Genomic DNA, 27,372 nt, shown 5'->3' with positions numbered 1-27,372 from the left:
GAAAGAAATTTAAAAAAATAAAAGGTACTCAAAGTTGAGTGTGTTTTGTTTTAAAAATAATTTATGTACTCATGAAAGGGTGTTAGGCGTTTATAAGTTTAGAGGCTTTGTCGCTTAAATCCTAATGGATTAAATGTATGTGTAGATTGAATTAGGAACGATGTTAGCCAGGTTTTAACTTTAAACAGCTTTATAAAAGGGTTCAATGTCTCTTCGTTGACAGCAACAAAAAAATAAAAATAGAAAAGAAAATCCTTTGCCTAACAGTAGAAAATTATTACAAAAATACTACACAACAAAACACCTGAGTTTTCGAGTACTTTTTCCTCATCGCGAGCTTTTTGAGTAATTACTTTTCTTCTCATAAATACAAATGTTACAAAAATAGTAGTTGTTCTAAAATCTGACTCTCAATATCAAAGTAAATAATATTGGGTTTGAAAACCAGTTTAATCAATTGAATATCGGGTGTCACTCCACGCACCGGTCACAATAATGTGACAAACATTCACATCAACATGCTTATTCAAAAATAGTCTCTATAACAAGACGCCGAAACTTCAAAATCGAATAATATTCAAAACTGTGGTAAGTACAATCAGAGACCTTTATCGTAATCGGTCAAATGCAGCCATTATCTGTGGACGGCCCTTTAATGATACGCTCGTTATAATCTGTGGTAGCTTGTTACCAACTCCTTACCTCGACCGCATCATTGGTATCTATTTTATAAACAGTAGGTATTCATTTAGTAACGCGCGAGCCGGCAGCGCGCGCGCACGCGTTCACGCCGCCATTTTGTCTATTTTTAAACATGGCGTTGAGGTTATTTTTGTTTTTATTCTTTGTCGGGTTCGTGGCTAGTCAGGCCCCGAATCCAACCATAAGAGTGGCCCATGGTGTTCTGCAAGGAGCTTGGAAGGTGTCCACTAAAGGCAGGTCTTACGCCAGCTTTCAAGGGATACCATATGCGCGGCCGCCGATCGGGAAATATAGATTTAGGGTAAGTTATTAAAACTAGTGGTCATGTTTCTTTGCTAAGTTTGTAGATGTGGTTATAATACAAATGTATTAATCTGCTTTCTTCTCAAGTGTTTAAGTACTCACACTATTATAGCATTTTCTTGAAATGATAACCCTTCTTCGATAGATCGGTAAGCAAGTAAAAAGTTTTCTCAGCAGCGTATAGCTTACATAGTTTTGTCACTATCGAGAAAAAGTAATGATAGAAACTAAATCACCGAAATACCAACAACTTATTGAATGCGTATTCCTTCTTTATTCATACCGCCTCTAAATTGGAAATAGCACTGATAAACTTTTCCTAAAATGACTAAAATCAGAGACACCCTACTAAAACTGGGAAATCAGTATTAATTAAAATACCTGCCTATATTCAACTTTAAAGTGTATATTCAAAACATAAGGTAAACAACGCAATATAGTGGCTTATATTTGCCTTTATTATTTACTTAAAACAACCATACAAACTACATACTACATGTTTAACCTTGAAAACAAAGTTGGCGACCTAATTTAATAGTAGGCTTATTGTTTGTCCTTGAAACTTGTATTTAAACCTATTGTACTAATACTGCTACGAATTTGTGCTTAGTTTTTTCGTGGCAGCAAAGAGTTTATAGTCTGAACGCTTTTTGGCGCATTTTACAGTTGACAGCTGCTGTCAGCTAGCACAAAGGTATTTGCCGGCTTTTTCCCTTAAAATCTGAGAGCTATCAACTGCACAGATCAGTCGGTACACCCAGGTACACCTATAAAGAAACAGCTGGCTTCAACAGCAAATTGAAAGTAGACTTAAAAGGAAAAATTCTTACCTTCAAACAAACTGTACCAATTTGTAACCGACTTCCAAAAAATGAGGTTCTCAATTTACCTTTACGTTTTATATACATATACATAAGTTTTCCCAAAGATTAGAGAGTACAGGTGAATTTCTAATTAAGCTTTAATTAACAAACTTTTCCAATAGCACTCCTTTCGTTTAGGAATTTTCCTAACGCTCGTAAAATTTTCGAAGTCCTTTTAAAATGAGTTTATTAAAGAAACTTAGATACAGTCATGTTCACGCTCAAAATACATACGGCGATCTATCGGAATATTGTATACATGTACAATGTACATTCAAGTAGCAGAATGGAGTAAACTGTCTTTAAATCTACCTTTTACGTGCAGTTCGAGTAGGTAATCGTGACTGGTCAATGAATAGATTTGTCTTTCGTTTAGTGCACTTGTCTAACTATGTATTTATTGTAATATTGGTAACGGAGTCTGTACATAAGTAAAAACAAATAGGTATAAACATCATGAACACATAATACCTATGTAGGTAGTTACGTTAACATAAACTTATAAAACCGGTCCTGTTTTCTTTGGAAATTGTTAAGAATTCTTAATGGTTTTATAATTGTTTTTAATAATTTAATTATCAGTAATTATAGGACATCAATCTAAGTATAAAATACCAGTAGGTATGTGATGTACGGAAAAAAACTGGATTTTTAATTGTGACTGAGTAAATAACAAAGTACTTACTTAGAGTTCTTTTGAACTTGCTTATCTCAAGTCAATTTTTGGGTCGATATGGCAAATTATTTCAGTGTTAGATGGTTCTTAAAGAATGCTAATTGCTTTTAATTCGGTAGTGCGAAGAATTTTCCCAGTTTTCCACCCACGAGACGCAAGGAAAGCCCTGGATGCAAGCATGGGAGCGAGACCGAGACCCACCGACATATTTTTCTTACAACAACTGTTCAATTGTAAAAATGAAAGTGAAAATTCACGGTTCACTGAACTTGAAAATTTATAAAAAAAAAAACAACAAACAAGTAAAGATACATAGTTTATAATATTAGAATTCGTTAAGATTATTTTTGTATCGAGCTGGCCGCTTGGTATTTTTCGCAACAAGAATTATCATGTGTTTATTCTGAACTGGTATTTATATTGTATTTACTAATACGCCTGCCAAGACCTTAATTATTTGTATCAACTAAAGTTTCTAATCGGCTCTCAGTGCCCACTCGTCTCTCTATTGATACCTGCCTAGCCTTTTTCCAACTATGCTGGGGTCGGCTTACATTCTTACCTTGTGTAGCTGTATGTCTATCTGACCTCCTCAACCCAGCTAAACGGGCAACCCAATACCCCTTTGGAAGACTTGGTTTTGATGGTAACTCAAAAAAACTACCATCATAAGCAAAACGAGTTGTTGATAATTATAAGTTATTTGACTTGAAGTCTAGACTTTTAATAATAAAAGAAAGCTATGACAATACATCTTCGTACCTAATAAATATTGATATTGTCAACGTGGAGGCAATAAAAACGAAGTGGAAACGGCATAAAATATTCGGTTCTATTTGTGTATTCTATTTTTAGTATTTCTAGCTATTACGTAATTTAGAGAATTTGTTATTCAAGGCTGGAATTCCATCTCTTACAAACACTATTAAAACATACTACCACGTCTATACTTATTTTTAAACGGTTTTATTAAACGGTTTTATTTAGCTCACCCTGTTTGTTTTATTTATTATTTATTCTTTCTTGGGTCAAATTTAGTAATTCAAATTTAAGTATCTTCCTGTTGTCAGATTGATCTGAAATTTGGTACACACCTTGAATTCCGATGACAATACAATATAGTAATATCAATGACATTGTAAATCCAAGATGGCCGCCGGTACAAAATGGCGGATTACATATTTTTTCCACAACCCCTCAATATGGGTATCAAATGAAAGGGCTAGTCAAGTAGAATACTGTCAGCAACCCCAACGTGGCCCAACAAGGCCAAGGCCTGCCTGGGCTGGGGGATTGTTTGAAAGAGTTACCGTGGTCTTCGTATATAAGAGGCCTACGACGAAACACAACGGTTTTAGTCAGTAAGAGTTTGGCACTCCCTCAACGCTGCTGACCCATATATAGAATGAGGAATATTCGGTATTTTCATTAAATACTAAAAACTAGAAAATAAAAAATCGGTAAAAAAACTTTTAAGTTAAACGGTTTTATCTTATGTGCACTGAAAACTAGAAAATAAAAAAAACTGTTACTTACCTTAAACCTACGTAGGTGGTCCCGGTCATATTAGACTAAAATAAAAACGTGGGGCCCTCTGAAATCCTACCTATGGCAAAGCATATCTTTATACTTTGGTAGATCGTGAGCTCGGCGTTCGCTGGTGAAGCCGCTACGGCTGATTATTGATTGTCAAAATCTCCAGTTACGATTATAGTAAGTCGATGCAATCCACACCTATTATACCTCTAGAAGAAAGTATTACAGCAATAGTTAGGTAATAGGCCCCACGTTTTTATTTTAGTCTAATATGACCGGGACCACCTACGTAGGTTTAAGGTAAGTAACAGTTTTTTTTATTTTCTAGTTTTCAGTGCACATAAGATAAAACCGTTTAACTTAAAAGTTTTTTTACCGATTTTTTTTAACTATTACTAACTTGCCAGCCGAATAAAAAGTAGCGTACAATCTTATTCAATAGACGGACAGCTTATGTCAAGATTGTTTTTAAATTGGTCCACCAAGTAACAAACCTTTTTAGTTACGTAATTATATAATACTAGCCGTTTTACCGCGATTTCACCCACCTCCCGTGGGAACTACTGATCGTACCGCAATAAAATATAGCCTATGTAACTCGGGAAGAGTGTAATTTTCCAACAGTGAAAGAATTTTTCAAATCAGTTCAGTACTTTTGGAGACTTTACAAACTGACAAAAATTATTCCTATTTATTATGTTAGTATAGATAGATTAGTACTAAATACAGATTTGCAAACATACAAACTAAAAGAATAACAATAGACACTTGTTTTAAAATGGAGAGTTTATAGCGCGTTGGTTGCGACCAACAATTTGTATCAATATCAGTTGCCAGCTCAGAATACAAATTGGATGCAGTATTCTCGTTAAAACTGATCAAGTGTAAATTTTAAATACAAGCTACAGGGGTTCCGTACCACAATTATTTAACCTCCAGGGACCAATTTTAAACAATCGTTGCCAGAATGGGAGTTACGAAAATTTGTTAGTCTACTTCTATCGTAGTAGATGAGAAAAATATAATTCATTAATCATTTCTAACGTTGCCACGTCACTTCAATTTACTTTGTTACAATCGTTTCACACCATGAAAAGTTCGAAAATAAAAATTTAACCTTACTTGAAAGACAGCTACTTACAGGCCCTCTTTTTATTGATGAATTTCTTAAAATGACAACTTAAATCATAGCATTAATTAAAAGCCAATCTATATAACAACTACGCAGTAAACTAATGTTTGAATTATAAACATCTTTTTCGTGAACAGAACCCTAAAATCGGTATAAAAGCTTGTCACTGAAGTGGTGTATAATTACTGAGCTTTCATAACTAACTGGTCTCCGGGGAACGAGGCACGAGCGCAGCAATGTCTTCAGAAAAACTTTGATTAATGTAAAGCACCAAGAAGTTCATTATAATTGCTGAAGGTTCCACGTTTTTCTTTTTTTTTACGTATCTATTTCATTTATGGATAATTTTTTTATTAGTAACCTATCCATCTGCTTATTTGTTACTAAGTAGAAAAAGAGTTTTCACAAATCTATTCTGCTCGTATCGGGATAAAATACAGATTAAGTTACTGAGGATGAGTGTAGCTTTCCAATAGTGAAAGAATTTTTTAAATCGGTTCAGTAGTTTCAGAGCCTTTGGGGTACAAACAAACAAATAATAAAATGTTTCCTCTTAATTATATTAGTGTAGGCTACAGATAGAATTTTGACATCAGCTTGCTTTGTATAATTAACGTGAAATTCCTATCTCTAGCAAGCAAAACAGCAGATAGACAAATTAATGGGAACGACTGTTAGTTATTTCTTCAAAGGTTATCGCTTTTACAAAGATTTTACCTAGTACGTTCCGAAGAAACTTGGAATGCTACGAAATTTCAAAACTTTCCCTCGTAGAAACACAAAATTTTACTCAACTCAAACTTTTTCGTTATTCTATTTGGATGCATGTTTTTATTCTTCAACATTTCTTTTTCAATTTACTTTATTATCCTATTCTGTCACTCCTTTTGTTTGACACGAGAAAAGAGGATTAAATTCTTCATTTTAATCTTTGAATATTTTATACATACAGAAGACGGAGCTAGACTTGATGGACACCCAATTAGGTGAAAACGAAAAATTCTTAGAAATGTCTATGTTGAAATGTACGAGCACATTGCAGACTTTTTAGTCGGCCGACAAGTTCGATCGAGATCATAAAAATGATCAGGTATTTGACCGGTATCAGATCGACTGAAAACTTTGATTTGAATCCCGTTTTTTTTTTTTAATCTTAATTCTTTAAATGGTAGTGGGAATAAAGACTTCCACTATTCCCACTAGTTCCACTGAACATTTGCTGTAGAACTAATTGGACATTTTGTTCTACTACACAGAAGAAGTACAGTCGACGGCCTGGGTGACATCTCGCCGGGTCCGTGGACATATGCATATCTAAAACCTTTGGGCCAACTGTCAGCCGACTGTTCAGTCCACAGTGTGCTCTAAGTCTAAAACGAAAAATTCGTAGAAATGTCTAACTTGAACTGGAATTACAAATTACTAAGCGAGAATTCAAAGTATTGTATTTCTGAATATCTTCAATAAAGGCTATTCTATGAAACAACCTATTGTGTTAATGTCTCTAATGAAATATTAATATCTTCATTTACAAAGGGTTTCTTGTTCCTATCTCTTGACTTCAATCTTTGCAGAAACTGTCTAAAATCTATCTCTTCATCATTTAGACCATCCTTTTGATCCTTGCCCTTGGAAACAGGTGATTATAATATTTGGTCTTAGTAGCCAGATACCTAGTAGATTTAGACGTACAATAGACTGGTCTTGATAGAAGATATGGGTCAAGAATCCAGCAAACTCTTTGTAAATAGCTACTGAACTCATTTTCCACGATTAAAGCAAAATATTATGAGAAACTAAGAGATATTTAAGTTATTTCTAAGCAAGGGTAAACTATATGCTCCTCTTAAATTCCTATTTATTTACTATTTATGTTACCATAGTGCAAACTAGACTGAATGAAATGTACATTTTCAAAGTGTTATACCTACAGTACCTACCTAAACTGTTTTATCTTTCCTTTCACAACTATGTATGTTCACTTTGTTTACAATTAATCATATAAGCTATCACAAAGGTGTGTTATCGAAGTGACCTCTGTTTCATTATACCGATAAACTATTGTAAACATGCAAATAAATATATAATTGGTAACCAAAGCAACGGACAACCTTGGTCTGATTAACCTGTAAAGCTTTGGTTTCCTAGGAAAGCGGTGCCGTCATATAGCGGCCGTAATACAGCGGTGAATGACGTCACCAGAACGTTGTCTATGTAAACAAAATGGGGCGGTTTCCTAGAGAGCGGTACCTGATGCCGTAAGTTCAAAAAGCGGTGCCGCCAATTGCATGACGGCCGTCTTGACGGTGTCAGATAGTTTGGTGAACGTTTTATTGAAAGCGGTGAAGCTGCTTTTAATACGTATTTGTGTTTTTTTTTTCGGAACAACGTCAAAAATTAATAACAACTCTTGGAGCAGCGAGGACGACGAAATTTTAATAGATTTCGTTCGTAACCACGAAGCAATTTATAATATAAAAAGTAAAGATTATAGAAAAAGTCAACTAAAACAGAATTGGTGTCGTGAAATTTGAGAAATATTAAATAAAACAGGTTAGTAAGTATGATACAACTAACAAAAAGTTCATGACGGTGTGTTAAAACGGCCGTGGAACTTTCCACATGTCACCACCGTAAAGACGACCGTCTATTTGCGTCCGTAATATAACGGCCGCTATGTGGCGGCGCCGCTTTCCTAGGAAACCCAAGCTTTATATGTCGGAGCGCTCATATGCACGAGACACAATAGATTTTCTATTTTTTTATAAGTAACTAGCGACATACAAGCAGTTATTTCGAGTAACTAGTGGTGATTTTATTTGCAAAAATAAAAGAAAATATTTTTTCGAGTAGGTAAAAGAATTATTAATTATGTTTTTCTTTGGAAAGGAAAGAAATAAGAATTTATCCAAGTGGACAAAATCACCCAGTTAAAGCTGCAAGGGAAAAAAAAAACTTTTTAATAAATCTTGGGATCTGTCGAAAAAAGGTTAAATAGGTTAAAGGTTAAATTAAATTCTAGCTACAAATTCTACATTAATTTCTTTACTTGTACTTGGTAAGCCTAGATAGATAGATAAAACATTTATTGAGACAAACAAAAAGACACCACAAAGATACACAATAAGAAAAATAAAACAAAACAAGAAGTGGCCTACGATCCTTTAACCTCAGTAAATATAAATTACTCAGCCGAATTCTCTAGAATAAACTAAATCCAAAATTCCCATAAGAATAGTTGAGACATAAACAAACTATAACACAACATTATCCAGAACAAGGCGCCACAACGAACTTTCTCTATTATCCCTCAGTAAATACAAACTTAAACAAATTAAGTTCACAACCGTATCCGATCAAAGTTGTTTTAAGTCCATTGGAAATGTTTGTCAGAACAATAGTTAAATCTGAAGGAAACTGGTCAATATTAATAAGTAAACAAACTTAGTTGTTAAGGTCAGACAAGAAACTTAAGTATAATATTGATATTAAACCTGTATTGTATAAATCTTACGTAGATTTTTGAGGCTTCGAGAGGCTTTTTACTGGAATATTGTTACGGGAAGTTTTGTGATCTGTATTTTTATTGAAAAAGGTCGGAAGTATTTATGAGAAGTATCAGGAATAGCAGAACTCATCCACATGCGAAATAACTGATTAAAAAATGATCTGCTTAGTTCACTAACATGTACATGGAGAACAAAATGACTAGCGGAGATGTCATAATCCAAAATCTCCTTTGAAAGTAGTGCGCTAAAATGCGGGGAACAAGGAACATTACCAGCTCTTCAAAATAAAATCACCAATCAATCAAGACTAATCTTTGACTGGTTGGTTATGGTTTTGATTTGCCCAAGATCCCGAAAACCTCGTTAGTTCTAGTAGCTGATCGCGCACTGCACAAGCAGGCGGCTAACCTACCTTCCGCATGTCATCTCCGCTGTCTTTCCTTCATCCGTGAACATATCCCTTTGTCAAAGTTGACTTTTTTCTCAACAATAAAATTATGCTAGGGTAAATCTTCTGCACCAATTGTTTCGATAGTGCAGCTGTTTCTCATACAAATGCATAAGTATTGTTGCAATCTGTAAGTTGGCTGCATACATTTCAAATGCCAATGAGCGTTTGACTCGACTGCATGTAGAATTGTAGATTTGTCTCAATGGGGTCGTGACTCGTCCTGAGATGGAAATTGTGAACTTTCTGTTATTTTTCTTTATTAACTTTTATTTGTTGAAGTTTGAGAAACTCTGTACATCAGATGCTACGTTTAATTTGATGTCTGCATACACTCTCACAGAATTGGTAGTATTAAATTAATCATCATCATCTAGTCCTATCCTTGTAACAATAATTCGGCATTCTTCCATATCTTTCATATGACAACATTTCACTAGTACGGCATTAAATTGGAATAAAATCACGTAAAACCTTTAATAAAACAGTGAAAAAGTAATGAATTTCTAGCATTCTTTTACACTTACATCTTTTCTGCATTGTTTTATTTATTTTCAAACCTTCATCAGTGATATATGACGGCTCCACTTGCACATATTTCAGCTGTAAGTAAATTACAGTAGGCAGTACATGAATAACCATGTGTCAGTGAGGCTCTCCCGAGTGATTGATCATCAAGTAATTAGGGCAAGAGTTACGCATGGTGGACTGTGCTCAATATAATCAGACTAACTGGAGTGACTAGGTTGTATTCATATTGTGTCTAATGTGCCTGAGATACAGTGTTCAATGGAAAGGGGTTTATAATCTTATGTAGTACTGAAACTATCTATACTACTAATATAAAGTTGAAGAGTTTGTTTGCTTGAACGCCCTAATCTCAGGAACTACTGTACTGATTTAAAAAAAATGCTTTCAGGGTTAGATAGCCCATTTATCGGAGGTAGAGTTTTTACCTGGGTGCGCAGAGTAGTGATTATGGGCGCGGGAGAATGTTAGTATGTTATTTGGGCTTTAAACAAAATATTTACATTAATTGAAATAAATAAATAAAATGAACTTATATATGTATGTTATTTTGCTATAAAATATCGTAAGTTTTCACACAACCTCATTTTCATGTGTATAGTATTAGTGTGGTATCATAGAATGGATATAAACTGAAACCTAATTAAGACCGTTTCTAGCAAGGTTTATGAAGACATTTCTTCAAGATACGAGTTAATAAGAACAGCTAATCGAATAAAGGTGCTATCTCATTTAAGTTTACCTTTTCTTTCTCTTTCCTTCCTTAATCTAGATTTCATTCACAGAAAAACTTTAAATTAGTTGATCCGCAAGACCCGTACAGATTCCATCATCTGTATCCTGTTAAACTAGAAGCCAACCCCAACATTATTGGGAAAAGGCTAGGCAGATGATGGCATTTATCTACCATGCTTGTATTTAATCTACATAAACTAACATGCTTTTCATAGCTATTTCAAGAATCACTCCAAGCCGTTGTCCTTATTGGCCACGGCGGCTGTTCTCATGTAAGGAGATCATTACTTATTATGCAGGAAGATGATGATGAAACATATGCGCAGACAAAGGTGCACTCACTATTCCGTTAAAGAAATCAGGACCGACATTTACGAGCTCAATGAATATATGTAGCTTATACCAACAGCATACATTCAGAATGATCTCCAAAATCACGTCTGGTTTCAATCCCACAAATCTATTCACGAAATCAAACGACACATTCATATTCTATGCAAATTTTCCACCACAGTTCACATGCAGTTGCAGTAGGCAATATACTCCAAAATTGCTCACTACACTGAAACTGATTGCTTTGTCTGTATGTCTAGCGTGAATTTAATGTGCTCGCTTTCATATGTATCTACTAGGAAATAATTAAACTAGTTCATATCATAGCTATTGTATTTCCTGGTATGTTAAGAAAAGGTATTTAATGTTAGACTGAAATTAAACTGAGTGCAAAAAAAACTGGTTCCTTACACTTAAAGGTTTGTTTTTTGTCTTAGTTCTCACGTTCACTTGCAATGTTGACTAGATTGTTTAGTGCTTGATTGGTTAGTTATGTAGGTAGGTATCATTGTATCAAAGTGAATGTCTCATGCTTTAATGTCACTGACACGGCAAAGTAGTATATTGTAAGTACATATACATTTTAAGCAAACCTATTTTGCTTTTGATTTTAAATAACTGACCCGTATTTACTTACCTCTAGTATATTTCGTTAGTAAAGTTTATCAAAGGAGTTCCAGACACATACAAATATACATAAGTACGCGTATATTGTCTAGACATGCAGAGATGCAATCAAGACATCCTCCCATTCCCGTTTGTATCAAAGATGCGGTCGGTAATTGCAATTGTAAAGCCAGAATAATACGAATCATAAATCTTGTCTTGATTCTAGATTTAGCCATTTCATTATTTGAATTTGAATTTTACTTTTATCTATAATTTCAAAAAAGTCTATAGTTTAAAAAAAGTCGTGGTGGCCTAGTGGGCAAAGAACCAACCTCTCGAGTATGGGGGCGCGGGTTCGAATCCAGGTCAGGCAAGTACCAATGCAACTTTTCTAAGTTTTTATGTACTTTCTAAGTATATCTTAGACACCAGTGGCTGATAAAAAGGTGAAGGAAAACATCTTGAGGAAACCTGGACTATATAGTCTGAAATCACCAACCCGCATTGAGCAAGCGTGGTGATTAATGCTCAATCCTTCTCCGTGTGAGAGGAGGCCTGTGCCCAGCAGTGGGACGATAAATAGGCTGTAACTAACTATAATTTCAAAATATTCAAACATGAAAATATAAGCCACAATTTTTCCCTGGTTTTTCTCGCGCATAATACTGTCTTTGTTTTATACCTCTTCTATAAACTCGCAAGATAGATTCTTTATGAGTATTATTTTGAATTTTCAGGAACCACAGCAGTTGAAGCCATGGCTCGGAGTATGGGACGCCACCAAGCCGCTGCCCGCGTGTCTGCAATACGATCCCTTCATAAAGAAGATCACAGGTATCAGTAGTTAATCGCGTATTAGCTTTATTTTTCGTACATTTTGACTGAAGTAAAGTTTAATGCAAACTGAAAAGAACCACGATGAAGATTCTCCTCCGAAAAGGCACCTCTACTGTGCCTTCTTACATGTCGAAACAGACAAAACTTGAATAAGGATTCATGGATGTGTTACAAAATACTGAAACATTTTCAATGAACTAAAAAACCTATTTGGCCCTCATGTAACTTGCTACAAAGAAACTGTAACAATCTCTTGACTACTACTCTCAAGACGAAGCTGCCTTTCGTTAACAATTTCGTGAATACATTTCACAATGTTTCCCCCATTTATTGTAATTACACAGCTTCCAAATTAAGAGACATCGTCGTTTCTGCACTCCAGAATTGGTTTGCACGAACCTTTATTTCGGCCAGATCATTTAACTTAAATAAAGCGGTTTCTCCCGCAGTTTATTTCAGAAAGAAAACTCTTTCCAAGTTCGTTTAAGTTATACTTATTGGAGAAAACTTGTTATTTGAAATATCTGGAAGAATTTATAAAGCATTGCGGTCAAGATGTAGCTGACTCGTGTCTGGATATTCTCTCTGATTTAGTAACTTAAGAACTTTAGTGTCAAACGGTTTTTGAATCGTAAACTTCTTTAGCGATGCTGTGCACTTTTTGTGATGGTGAAAAATGCTAAACTTGCGACTAATCACGTCACCAACAGATTTGAAAGACCATAAGAAACCAAACTGTCCGTCAGCATAACGCATTACGTATCGGTCGGTTAGATGTGAACGAAAAAGTGAATATTATGAAAATACAATTGACTGCAACTGCCGAACACACGCGCCGCGACTTCAGTTTTTTTTCTAACTAACTTCTTTCTAACTAGCAGTCGTTTGATTAATCGATATTAAAAAAAAACTATTAACCTTATTATCTACACCAGAGTTCAGACGAACTAAGAAAAATGCAAGTCATCATCTAATTCTCCTAAATTCCTTCACCAGGTAGCGAGAACTGCCTCTACGTGAACGTCTACACTCCGAAGATGAACCCTGGAGCCAACTTACCCGTGATGGTATTCATCCATGGAGGTGCCTTCATGTATGGAGAAGGAACAGTATATGATGCCACCAACCTCATGGATTGGGATATGGTGGTGGTCACTCTGAACTACAGGCTTGGACCTCTAGGTAAGCATGTTGTAAAGCTATTTATAATATCTTATTTATCGACTTGATCTCTTCCGGTCGTGTCAGATTGCCATCCAATCAGGCTATGAAAGTGAAGGAATAGTGAGTGCACCTGTGTCCGCGCAAATGCTTGTGCACTATAATATCTCCTGCGCTGCTGACTTCCTCGTAAAAGCAGCCGCCGTAGCCGATGATCGTCTAGGAAGCCAGTTATATTATTTATCGACCTTAGGACTCGACCTTAGGATAAATATGAATAGGTACTTGTAAATGTCAAATAATCTCGCATTGTCCACTACTTTTGTCTCGGATTTCCTATTCCTAGACCAACTGTGATAAATTCTTATCGTCAATGGTCCTCCCACTATCATCGTCATGATTCTATTTATATCTGCGCACGAGTGCACTTGGGGATACAATTCCTTTTTGTCTGCAGATACTGAATAAAAATCTTAATAGTGTGGGTGATCACATAGCCGAGTAAATTGTGGTAGAGTAATGTAAAAGAGACCGTTTAAATAATGTGACTATTTTAAAATAGCGACAACACTGCGGGAAGTTCGTGAGATCGATATACCGAATGCTTGGTTGTAGTATTATTAGATACAGACTCTTAACTGTCAGATATCTAATTAGTTTAGGTATCACATTGATAATAAAAAAGCGTAAGTGTGATGTTTGTATGTTTCTTAATTCGCTCAAATTGCTGGTCCGATTTCAAACCGATATCAAAATAACATAGGTTTCACGTTCACTTTCACTTTTTATACGTTTTCAGGAAGATACTTCTCAGGAAATCGCAAAACTGCTGGCTAAAGTTGATATTACTCCATAACAATTATACAATATTGCCCTAGCTCGTAATACTAAAGTAAACAACAAAAAAATACTGTTTCATCAATATATTTACGCAAGTATCTGTAACAACATTATTTTCGCACAAATCAACAAAACTAAAAAAACAAAGCCTTAGAAACCTACAACTGTTACCCAAACACTTGTAACTTTATTCGAAAATATATCTACAAACAAACACACAAAATAAGCACATTTATATTTGAGCCAACCGACCGAGACCTTATCTCTTTTGTCCAAGGTCGGGAGAATAATTCAGGGGAACAGAACCCAATCATTTTACATAATAGCCACAATAATAACAGAGTAATGAAGGAAGCTGTTTATCTCTTTTGTATTGTGTGTTAAAACACCCAATTTTCTCTTTTGAAAAGGAATATTGTTCTTTGTAAAAATGTTAGGAGTGAGGTTTTATGGCTAACAGTTTCACCTGCATTTTGAGAGAACTACTCTTCGTAACTGGATGAAAAGTAGGCTATGTCCTGGCTCAAGCTCTAAATTATGTATGTTTCAAATGACAATTAAATCGGTTCAGTGGTTTTGGTGTGAAAGCGCGAAAGATAAACAAAGCTTTCGTATTTATAACATTAGTAAGGATTTCAAAGTAGCATAGCAACTAAAACAGATAAAAAATCATTCCAGCCGTTTAATTCTTATTATATTTTCTTCTTATATTATTGTCTTCTCAACTAATCACGGTCATTAGCTTCTAAACCACTTCTATCTCCTCAGGTTTCCTTAGCACTGGTGACGAGTTCGCTCCCGGCAACAACGGGCTGAAGGACCAGTCCTTCGCGCTGCAGTGGATCAAGAACAACATCCTCATGTTCGGAGGCAATCCTGACAGCATCACGTTGACTGGGTGCTCCGCTGGGGGCGCTAGTGTGCACTATCATTATTTGTCGCCGTTGTCTAGAGGTAAGGATATTTACTCGACTTATTTAATTAGTCAATGGTGGTTGAGGAGCTTTTTGATGAATACTGTAATACAAAATATTTAAACCATACTAGTTCCTTCCAAAGCTCGGTAATTTTCAGGAGCGTATGCGTCCCTTTTCAGTTATCTAATCGTTGCTTCTATTTCTTTGCCTATATTCCTATCTCCTTCTCTTAATCCATTAATCCCTTCTTAAACAGCCAAGCTCGCGCGCAATCGCATTATTTACACGTTTATGGAATTTACCTACACCTTTCATAATACAAACTTTGAATTGCTATGTCGACACTTTTAGTCTCAAAAATATTTCCCACCGAATAGAATACGAAAAATATCTTGTTTTTATCGACATAACAACAAAGGCCGCTGACCCTACAAAAAAACTATCAAATGAACCATAACATCAGTTGAGCGAACCCAAAGTTTCCTAACTAGATATCGTACAAATCCTCGGAGTAAGGAAAGAGGAGCGGAGAAGCCATAATGCAGGTAGGTCAGGCACCTTCTTCTAGGTCAAATTGGCATGACCAATGCGATCAGTTATGACTGAACCAACAAGGCTTTTCGGATCCTTTGAGCCATCTGTCAACGATATTTGGTATTACAAAAATGTTTACATCCAAAGAAGTCATATAAGGGCGTAGTCAGTAACGTTCCTCTTTCCCCGCTCACCACGCATTTTGACGCGCTACTTTCTTAAGCAATTTTTCGTTATGGCACCTCCGCTAGTCATTGTGTTCTCCATGTAGTCGTACAAATCAGAAACTACAGTCTCCCGGGTCGTCGATTTGTAGATAGCAGCGATCACTTGGAGATTTCCGTCACGTTTCTAAACCAGTACCAACTAATATATTTATTATAGAGATGTCTCTAGTTATGATCGCAGAAATCGAAGACTCTTGTGGAATCCTGAATGAACCGTGCATGAGAAACGATAAAACTAGTTTACGACATTTCTGAACTGTTGTGAAGTAACTTTGGGAATGAAAAAGTTAATGATTTCATATAATAATATGTATATACTTAGGTACTTAATATATTGCGTCATCTTCGCACACAGCCAGCTAGCCCCATGGTAAGCTATTTATTAGCTTGTGTTGTGAGTGCTAACACAACTGATAAACTACATATGATATACTTATAGACACATATTACAACACCCAGACCACAGTCAACAAGCATGTCCATCGCACAAATTTTGACCGTACCGGGAATCGAACCCGGGACCTTCGGCAGTCTGGCATGGTGACCATTGTGCCAACGGGGTCGTTAAACATCATTAGCTATAATTTTTTTAATACCGCACTTATGTTTTTATTTTGTTTGTTGTGAACACAATCGCTTTAATTTCTTCAATAAAACGTAATTCATTGCTGTGTTTGTTTGCAAAGTTTTCCCTCTGCCAACCAGAACACAATAATATTGTAGAACAGTCAAATGAATGCTATTGTTATTCCGAATGTTACACAAATAGCTCTCAAATGGGACAAGAATTGTGTTCAAAACTGCATTTTATTTCATATTTTCTTTTATTTTGTTAGCCAAAATATTTTTAGTCGTTAGGTACTTATTTCTTAAAGGCATAAAGGCACGTTTTGAATGCTAACTGCCGACTGCAACTGCAGACCGCACTTGCCGTGACTGCAAGAAGTCGGTCGTAGCTGCACTACTGTTGTGTATGTATTTGCCTACATGAAATCGTTTTGGATCGAAGCGGCAGCAGCACGTGAAATCGCCCTCGGAGATCGATTTTTTTCATGCAGTCGCGGCATTTGCAGTCGAAAGCTAGCATTTAAAACGTACCGTAAAAGTTTCGAAAAAGATTAGATCGTACAAAACGTGTCAAAAGTACATAAAAACAAAATGGCTGCGGGTCAATAAACAGCTGCAATATGCTACAGGCACCGCAAGTAATTAGAATCTTTAGTTCTTCGAACAGACGTTCTTTATGTCAAAGTTATGCCAAATTCTCTCGGTAATGGAAAGAGCAGAGCGCGATTTTCGTGTGTTATAGCTTTTTAACTGCGATTTTAAGCTGAAGTTTCTTTTAAAATTCGAAGTTAGTTTAATAGTTTTCAAATAGATTGTTATTTCTCTATTATTTAAAAAAATACGATTTCACAGTCATTTGCCATAAAGAACTCTACTTATTGTACAAATCAGTAATGTTTATAGGGCATAAGAAAATATTTACCACGTTTTTTTAGATTTTCATAAACTTTTATACATTTTCAGTAATGAATACCTACGTGCCTTATCGGTTAAGCGAAATTAGCTATTCTGCGCCTCCGCGTAAACGGTATTTTTAACCGAGTGATGAAAAATTAATTCAAATACTCGTAACAGGAAAACGTCTTCCACCTCAACCTATAATTTTATAAACGCGAAGTTTTGTACTTTTTTTACGAAACGACCACCTAGGATATGTAGATGAAACTTCGCAATCATGTAACTAACCTATACATACATCGTATTAACGTAGGTACTTTTTATCTAAGTGCGGGAAACAGATCCCTCACTAAACAGATAAGTAAACCGCTGGCGAAAGCTTCTTCATAAAATCCTTATTCCTTAGTTATTTTAACCCTGACTAACACTGCAAATAAGAGCTTTCCTAGAAACATGTGTCTTGCATCCTTTGTCTCAGTTCATTCCCTTGACAAACACATTGCAACAGCTAGCTGCATTTATTTGACTAAGCAAACCCACACACTGCCGACTAAACAGTCGGCCGACAGTTGACAACATAGTCGCCAAATATTTTAGAGAAAATCTTGATTCAAATCTAAGTTTTCAGTCGGTCTGATACCGGCTAAATACCTGATCATATTGATCTTCATACTGCTTCAAGGAACTTAGAGTCATCTCCTGAGACTAGGCTATGTAGGATAGACATCTAAGCGAAGTACTAAATGAAATCTGAATCTTCATACTGATTTATGAGCCCAAACAAACTGTCGGCCGACTAAAAGTTGGCTGTATGCAAGCTAAAAGGAACAAGGAACGTAAACTTTCAACTGCGTTTGTCTTTGTAATTGTTCTTGCAGATAAACATAGTGTTTGGTTTGTCAACACGTTCCGTTTGACGCACGGTAAACGTTACACAGACATTTTGTGTCTACAGCGGTGTAGGGTTATTGTGAAATGCAGATGTAACATTATAATAGTATTAAGTATAGTTAAGTACATCTGACTAAGTTAAGTTTAAGATAACAATAGCGTTATTATAATTTCTGAGATCTTGCAAATTGTAAGATGTTTAACCATGGCTCCTGAATGTGATTCATAGCCGAACAGAATACCTAAGTCTTCAACAGAAAAGAGATTATTTTAGTCGACACCTAAAATACGACGTGTGGGAGAAATTGTCAGAGCAATTTGTTACTTCTACGAACTCCCTAAAAAACTTCAAAAGCTAGCTCAAATCTACAATTTCATTCACCTTCAAAGTCCCTAAAGAATGTCTTTCTAAAAACAAGTCTGTAATTGGACTAATTGGTTCTCCACAATCTAGTCAAACGCTCAAATGTTCGCTAAAATGAAAAGCTATGACAGACAGACACAAAGCCGAATGCTAGTTGTTCTTTGTCCACTATTCGGATTTATCCGACACTGCAAAACATCGAAAAAGACATCAGAATCGATTCTCTAACGCTCGTTCCCAATATACTATCTCTATCTGTTCATTTGCTAACTAAAGATACAATTTTGACATAAACCCCATACAAGTAATGTCAAATTTCTATCTCTAGTAACCAAAACAATAGATAGATAGGATATTGGGAACGGCTGTTAAACGAACGAATGTCAGTTGTGTTCTCGATTGGCAGTTGACATCTTTATTGTTCATACTCTATTGGATTTGTGACGTATGTAGATTTGAAAAAATAATCGTTTTGACTTTGCACGAAGTTTGGTTAAAAAGTACAACCTCATTATTGGACTTTATTAACTTTGGTCTGTGATTAAAAGTTTGGGCTCGATTTCTTCTTGATTTAGTTGTAGAATCTTTTTGATTTAGTTGTTGAAGATTATGTCCTATTAACTTAGTATCTGGTAGGTACAGTTATTAACTGCTGACTGAAGTAATGAACTGGCACTGAGTAACTTATGAAATAAGCTTATTTAATCTACCATTCAAAAATTCAGTGCAATATTTATTTCAAGTAACAGAACTAACGATGAATAATGAATTAAATAAAAGAAACGTGTTATTCTGACAGTTTCCTAAGTAAGGAATATTTTATGGTCGTTTGTTTTGCCTGCTATGTAGCTGGCCACATCTGGCTGATACCACTGGCTGAATATACTTAGGCACATTGCGTAAGTACGCAAGAATAAAAAAAAAGTTTGTTTTGTTTCGAATTTAGAACGCGTCGCAATGGCGGGATTTACTGCAGATGTTTATTTTAAGTGTTTATTGTTTTACTTTAATTTTCTTTATAATGTTACTTAAATGGAATTATAAATAATATTGGCATTATTAATGAGGACCGTTTCATAATACGATTGAATTTATTTGTTAAGAGCTTTTAAACTAAACAGATGAATACTAAATAGGTATGTTCGAAAGATTATTTGTATTCATTTTCACTTATTCTCAGGGTATGTAGTAGACTTTTTTTTAACTAATCCAAATCTATTTTTCTGGACAAACCCCGTATGTTTTAGAAAAGATTCTGCTCTCAAACTAAGCTCGGACCCACCGCCTAGTTTAACTAGTTTCATGATTGTTTAATGTATGTATTTCCTATGTACAATCTAGTTAAGAACTTTTGTAATGGATTCCTAGACCAATTTTATTTGACCCAGTAAGGAAGTTTTGTTCATTTTGTAGACTTCTTTAATTTGTTGCCAAATTCAATTTGTTCTGTTCTTTTTATTTATTATTTACTTTTTTTAAAACTAGGCATCCTTTTGCGGCTTTGTACGAACAACCTTCTCCGTGAACAATTCTAATGGCTTAAAATCTCATAAAATACTTGCCTTGATCAGACAGTCAGACACGACAAAAGGCTTGGTTCCAGTTATGTATTTAAATCGGAACCTTATGAATCACTATATTAATCGGGGAAATCACATAAAAGCCGTGTAGTAGAGTAGTAGAGATTTCTAGTTATGCCCCACCAGACCAGACACCTACCGTCTGTCTTTTTTAATAATTGCTGTACATAGATTACTCACAGATTACTACCTCTGCAGAGATAACGTCAATCAAAATATCCACTCCATGTTCCAGGAACCTTCGCCCGTGGCATAGCCTTCAGTGGAACAGCCTTAGCCGAGTGGACCCACTCCATCAAGCCGGCTGAGAAGACCAAGGCCCTCGCTGCTATAGTCGGCTGCCCCACCAACACGAACAAGGAAATGATGGACTGCCTCAAGTATAGGCCCGCTGAAGCCATCGTTAATGCACAGATTGAGATGTTTGTAAGTATAACAGTTTAGAAATATGGATAACAGCCTAGCTAATATAGGATATTTGCTCCCCTTGCACGCAAAAACTGTTGGATAGATTTCGATGAAACTTGGCAATATAGCTTCATTGTAAGAATAACATGTAGGTTTCTTCGTACCCATGTGCGAGAAAAAGTTCCCTAAGAATCAGGACACGGGTGAAACAGCGGGTGAACGCTAGTAAACATTAAAACTATAGCTCATTCAAATTAAAGCATACCTATTACTACCAAACGAATGCATGATTCTATCTAACTTGCAATTTTCATAAACAAATATAATACGCATTGCAGTGGTTATATTCACGTCAAACGGTAACGTCAGTTCTTCAGTATATTTTTCCTGTTATAGATACTTATTAGAATTTTCCTTGCCTTCATTCATACACGCATTTACAGAGTCCATATCAAATAAGGGGCTCCTTTATTCATCTCAAGCTACTAACTAACTCTAGACAACTGAATACCTCTTAAAATAATCGGACATATTATTCACATCATAAAATGTTTCATCATTAAACGCCCAATCAATTTGCAGTCAGCACTCTATCCTCGTTTGCATGCGGAACCATGACAGTTTATGTCTCCATCAAACACAGGGTATATTGGCATACTGCCAGAATAGTGTTCTGCGGTAGTGCAGTACTTAATTCTAAGCTAAACTAGATCAAAAGCAATTAATAAAAAAAGTGCCGATATTTATTTATTCTGTATAGGTATGCCGACGTAGATTTAGAAGACCGTTTGATAGATTGGCAATCCACCAATAGTTTGGCGTAAAAATTAATAAAATGTATTTTTGGGTATCAATAAATAAAAAAGTTATATTATATGGAAACGCTATCCAAACACACTACATATACTGATATCGAAGACAAGGAAAGACATATTTAAACCACGCTTACATATTTACTCATATGAAAAGTCACCCAACAGATGTATTTCAGTTTTATCTTCGCTAAAATACTCGATCAGAACAATTACTTTTATGTCCAACTTCGACCAAACTTTGTAACTTATACGATCTAAGTCTTACTACAGATTTTAAAAATAAAGCAACCTCTACCCTTTAGCCTAAGATTTATTCTGGACCTGACCTATTTGGCACGGCCACTTTGAGCAACTTTGTTCAAAATCTATTGAAACTGTACGTTACCTATTTAGCTTTTCACTTTAGCTTAGCTGGAACTGCAATTTTCTGTACGTCATGTGGTTACTATAAGCATTTGTTTCTTGGAGAAATCGTAATGCATAAATCTTCAATGAATGTTTTCTTTCATCTGGTTACCAAAGTCAAACAGTATTTGAAATTAATCTTTTGCTTATGAATCGTCACACTAATTGCACTCGATCCTGTCTGTCATGAAACTTGGTTTTCTTTTTTTTTATTAAAATTGCACTAAAATTTGCTCGTTCTGATAAAGCTGATAGGCCTTTACCGCATGATATCATTTTCAAGTCCATTTGTTGGTACCAATAAAGTAAGTTCTTTTTAAATCTTTTCTCTAGGAATGGAAAGTACACATGTTCACGCCGTTCACCCCAGTAGTGGAAGCTCCAGGAGTGAGGGAGCCGTTCTTACAGCAGTACCCGTACCACGCCACCAGGGCTGGTGCCATGATGAACGTCCCCCTCATCACGTCCGTCACTTCGGAGGAGGGACTGTATCCTGCTGCTGGTGAGTTTAAGGACCTGGTCACCTGGTATTTAAACATTTTTCCACTTTTTATTTTACCACTTTGTCTGCGTGGTACCAAACAGTTCTCTAGGACTAATGGTCACTGAGATTATTCGTGGAAGGATGAACGGACAGGCAGACTTAGCAAAACTATAATGGTTCCTAGTAGACTATGGAACCTAAAAAGCACGAAAAATTAACATAAAAAATAAAACTAACTATTGCAGTCCGCTATTGTCCCTTCGGTCTTCTCACAAAGTTGCAATATGGCCAGAAAATGGCATAATCAATGGTCACCTATTCTTAAAATTTCACTGACTACAACCAATCTCCCCAGCTTACCAAGAGTCACCAGACCTCCTCTCCGACCTCGAAGCTCAATGGAACCAGCTCGCAGCCAACATCTTCGAGTACAACGACACCCTACCTCTGAGCCAACGCAATGATGTCGCTATGAAGATTAAACAGCACTACTTAGGAGGAAAGCCGGTCAGCCAGGAGACTTACCCGCAACTTGTACAGGTAGGTACCTAATTAGAGGATTTTCTATGTAATGTTTGTATCCTGTGGTCTTTGGAATAAATAAGAATTTGGGAATTGTTAACTAGAAATAAGATATCTTCTGCAGTTCAAGATGCAAAGTCGAAGTTGTTCTTTGTTTCCTATTACCGACCATAGGTTAAAGATTATTATTTTGTCTAAATTTAAAACTTCTGTTTTATGTTTTTTTGTCATATCGCCTTTATTGTCCCCATTCTAAGATTCAAGATAATGCCGATATTTTCATGCAAACTTTGCAAACATAGAAGTAATGTACCGTACCTAATTAAGCAACTACTGAGATTTCTAAGTTCTATCCAGACATACCATATTCATAATCCAAAATTACGTATCGTCATAACCTCACATACCTTTACCTAGCTTTAACTTAATTACATTTCAGTACTTCGCTACCTAAGTCTGACTAATTACATTCCCCCTGAAACACACGGCCTCGGCTCACTAATCATGATTCGATTGAATTAATGGCTATTGATGGACGCCATCTTGTTATCAATTAGCTCGATGTTTCAGGTAGGGTTATGTCTTAATTGTTATTGTCGTAAATCTATGTAATCTATGACTACCATGGTGATCTACCCAACATACATTTCCCTTTTAAAAATTTGAAGTTATTGCAAAAACTATATTTTGAAAAAAAAGATACAAAAAATCTACGCTTAACTAAATATTGCATGTGATGGCTCATATAATTTGGCAAACCACAGCTTTAATTCAAAATCTAATTGTACTCCTTCTAAAATATTTATTACAAACGAAAAGTAATTTTCAAAGACCTCTGCTATCCTCAACTCCTGTCGGTTTTTCTCCATAGGAAACTACTTTTGGAATAAGCAAGAATCAAGCTTATTTACATTTTATACATACACAAGTGCTTCTAAAGACCTAAATAAAACAAATAATTTGAATTAACTTCCAGGCTCTGGGTGACCGTCTGTTCGTAGCCGAAGTGGGCAAGATGGCGCAGATCCACGCATCCAAGTCCGGACAGCCGACTTACGTGTACCGGTACGCTTACCGCGGTGTCAAAAGCCTTTCCAACCTGATGGCGCATAATGATGCTAATTACGGTAAGTTTGTTTTTAAGAAAAACATAAAGAATGACAAAAGACTATTTGAATTGCCTGTATCTTAATTGTTTCGGAAATGTAATGTATCCTATGGTCTGATACTAAGCGTTTGCCACACATCGTGCCTAGTGTGGTGGTGTTTTTGCATTATAAAAGCTTTACATTCTATGCAAAATAAATAAAAAAATCTATGACATTGGCACGAGATTTTGAAACCTACTTAAGGCTAGGGTCTTCAATTCTACATTGATGTGAACCACAGGCGCAGTACGTGGGTACTTTGATATTTTATCGACAACATGATCTGATTCTTATAATGCTTCCCGAATGATGCATGTGAAATAAAACAGAAAAAAACTTTTTCACGACTTCCACAATCTCCCAAGTCCCAATTTTCAAATTTCTCATAAAAGTGGTTACACCGACTTCTTTCGCAGGAGTGAGCCACGGAGACGACGTGCTGAGCATCTTCAAGTTCCCCAGCATGGACTCCAGCGACCCGCAGGACAGAGCCATGGTGGACGCCCTCATCAATATGGTGTACTCCTTCTCCACCACTGGGTAAGCAATTTGAGAATATTGTAGTCATAATCTAGGCAGTGATTTCCTTCCCACTTCGTATTACGTTACTAGCCTGCCTGTTTTCGCCCGAAGACTGAAGAAAAGAAAAAAAGCATTTAAAATCAGATAATGAACCTTTTTTTTATTCTTCTCTGGACAGTTTTTCAAGCTCCCTTAAGATTAGGTAAGGTAAAAGCAAAACTTTACAAGTAACTGTAGATAAGTATCATATACATACTAATAGGTATACAATCTTACCTCTAGACTGTAAATATACCTATAGATAAAGACGTGAATTTCCGTAACGGGTACACCCAGTAACAATACCTAATTATATGTAGGTATAGGTACATATAGACCAGCTGTACTAGAAAATCCTAATCAGACATTGATATGTACCGATAATTGGACTTTACAAGTTATTTGATTATTATTGTCACGTGCAGGTACCCATGTGTGTGATAAGAAATATCTTTTGATAAACTCCTATGACATTATACTTTCCCAAAAATGTACTCGTCTACTGATGTTCTTAAAGTTTTGTTTTTATTTACAACAGCCATGCATATAATTTTATGCAGGTAACCCACTTGATTTATCGCCAAGTGCGAATCGGATTCGAGCACGAAGGGTTATACATATGTAAAAAAAGGTTCAATATTTTATTGTTTACTTCATCTGCGAAAATTTCATCTCACTCAGTACATAAGATAGCTGATACAACTTGATGAATGACGGACAGCGAAGACTTAATACCTAATAGGATTGCATTTTTCAAAAGTCAATTTCGTCGAAACCCAAAAAAAACATACTGTTTTAATTAATTTTATTTTTTCAATAAACTTTTTTTCAGAACACCAAAACTGACCAACGGCGGCCCTACCTGGGAACCAGTAAAGCCTGGAGCACCAGATTTAAATTACCTGGACATCCTCTCTCCCACTAAGATGGAAATGAAAGCCTCCGCAGACTTCGGACAAAAATCATTCTGGGACAGCTTAGGATTTAATGAGAATGAAAACTATCGCGTTTATTTGAGAGATGAACTTTAAAATGAAAAAAAGCTTTCTTTACTTAAAATAAGTTTTTAAATATACTTTTTTTTATTCAATTTTCAACTTTTTTATGTTTATATGTTTCCTTGGTTAGGAACGTTCTTTTTTTATGTGAGAACAGTTTGTTTTTCTTATCTCTGCTTTCATTTGTACCTTTTTTGTGCCATAGATATATTTTCTTCCTTTCATTGAAAACGATCTTCGTTTTCACTTTATATACGTATTAAGGGAAATAAATTACTTACGCTTAATTAAAAACATCTTTTCCTTGTTACCTATGACGTAATTTGAGTAAGCCTTCAAATTAATTTGGCTTTACAAAAAAAAAATGTTTAAGTACAGGAAAATTTATCAATTTTTGCTACAAAAGGTGTAATTCTGTGGGTAACGATTTTCTATTTAAAGGTAAGGAAAATATTTATTTTTCCTGAGCAGCCTTTCGTCGGTGAAAATTACCTGTTACCGTAGTACAAATATTTTCAAATGTCGCCAAAAGGTTTTTAGGTTTGCGCATTCGTGCCAAAACTATTGTGCCGATTTAAATGGATACGAACACAGATAAGTACTTTTTAATGCGAATGAAAGTTTGTAATTAATTTAAAGGAATTAAATTTTTATGAAAAAATTGTATCGTCATTTTGAGAGCTGAATTAAGAGCTGAAGTCTGAATGAAACTCTGCAACCCTGCAAGTGGAAAAGAGCCTAAGAGAACGTAACCCCTCTAAAGAATATTGGGAATAGGTATAAAAAAACTACTCTGATACTTAGTTGACCAAACAAATAAACACTAAATGAAACTAGTTTTTACAGTGAATATGAATGTAGATTGTATAGCTAAAAATAATAGCCACGTAAACAGATAGAAATCGAGTTTATTTTTTGGGCAATGTTAAATATTAGAAAACTGTCTAACATTCGAAATTCCACAGCTTTCGACGATCTTTTTATGTGATATCGGTTCAAAATTAATTAAACCAAGCAATTTCGATATCAAATATGATGAGGATGATAGATGGGTATTTTATGGGTTGCCCTCCCACCTCCCACTAGTAAGTACCTACCTGTACCTTTTTGACGTCATTGCGTATAATTTCGGACATAGGTATTTTTTGTCGTCTTACCGTTTTATTAAAATGTATTTTTTTGCAGGGAGGTACCTAGGTACCTCTCTTCTTGAATCTTGGCGAACCTCATTTTTGCAATGGAAACTTCTAGTTGTCCGGAATAGTGAGTCAATGCTCGATTTAAAAATAGTGTTGTCAGCATTACGTTATAAATTCGAAATAATTGTGTGATTACCTTTCTGCCTAAATAGTTCTACGAACCAGCCTATAAATAGAGATAGACTTGTTGATTGATTGATTGATTAGGTAAAATCCCTACTTCCCTATACATAATGTATTGATAATAAAGGTAGGTAAGTATATTTTGTTTATGCTTAGGTACGTAATAGGGTATTTTAGTCTAGATGAGAAAAAAAATAAAAGTGTATTACAATGATTGTTTAGAGGAAAAGCAATCGGGAAATGTTAGTTTCACTTCGTAAGGTACATAAATATATTTTTTATTGCAGTTTAAAGTTTTTAGGTTTTTTTATCTGTCTTTGAACACTACGAAATGTCGCCGCCATGCTAATGACGTCATTACGGTAGTAAACAACTTTTAACCAAGTGTTTCTCATATTTATATCCACTGGTACTTGAATCCATAATTTGTCTGGTGTTTTTACACTAGTGTTCTCACATTCAGAAACAACACACCAACGATACGGAGCATAATTACTCATTATTAAAATTTTCAATACAT

General features: G+C 35.5%; 1 protein-coding gene across 1 annotated transcript; it reads left to right on the top strand.

Annotated features, from left to right (window-relative positions):
- The first annotated feature begins 737 nt into the window (after window positions 1-737).
- LOC110383378 (venom carboxylesterase-6) lies at window positions 738-25,824 on the top strand. The gene is made up of 10 exons (XM_021344173.3): window positions 738-1,003; window positions 12,112-12,208; window positions 13,208-13,393; window positions 14,981-15,166; window positions 20,425-20,615; window positions 22,151-22,319; window positions 22,657-22,841; window positions 23,800-23,950; window positions 24,388-24,511; window positions 25,365-25,824. Exons 1-10 carry the CDS (start codon window positions 815-817, stop codon window positions 25,561-25,563), a joined length of 1,677 nt encoding a protein of 558 aa, XP_021199848.3. The 5' UTR covers window positions 738-814; the 3' UTR covers window positions 25,564-25,824.
- Window positions 25,825-27,372: the final 1,548 nt, after the last annotated feature.

Source organism: Helicoverpa armigera, chromosome 8 (genome assembly GCF_030705265.1).
Source record: "Helicoverpa armigera isolate CAAS_96S chromosome 8, ASM3070526v1, whole genome shotgun sequence".
In the NCBI taxonomy this organism is placed as follows: Eukaryota; Metazoa; Arthropoda; class Insecta; order Lepidoptera; family Noctuidae; genus Helicoverpa; species Helicoverpa armigera.
This window is presented reverse-complemented; position numbering and strand designations above follow the sequence as displayed.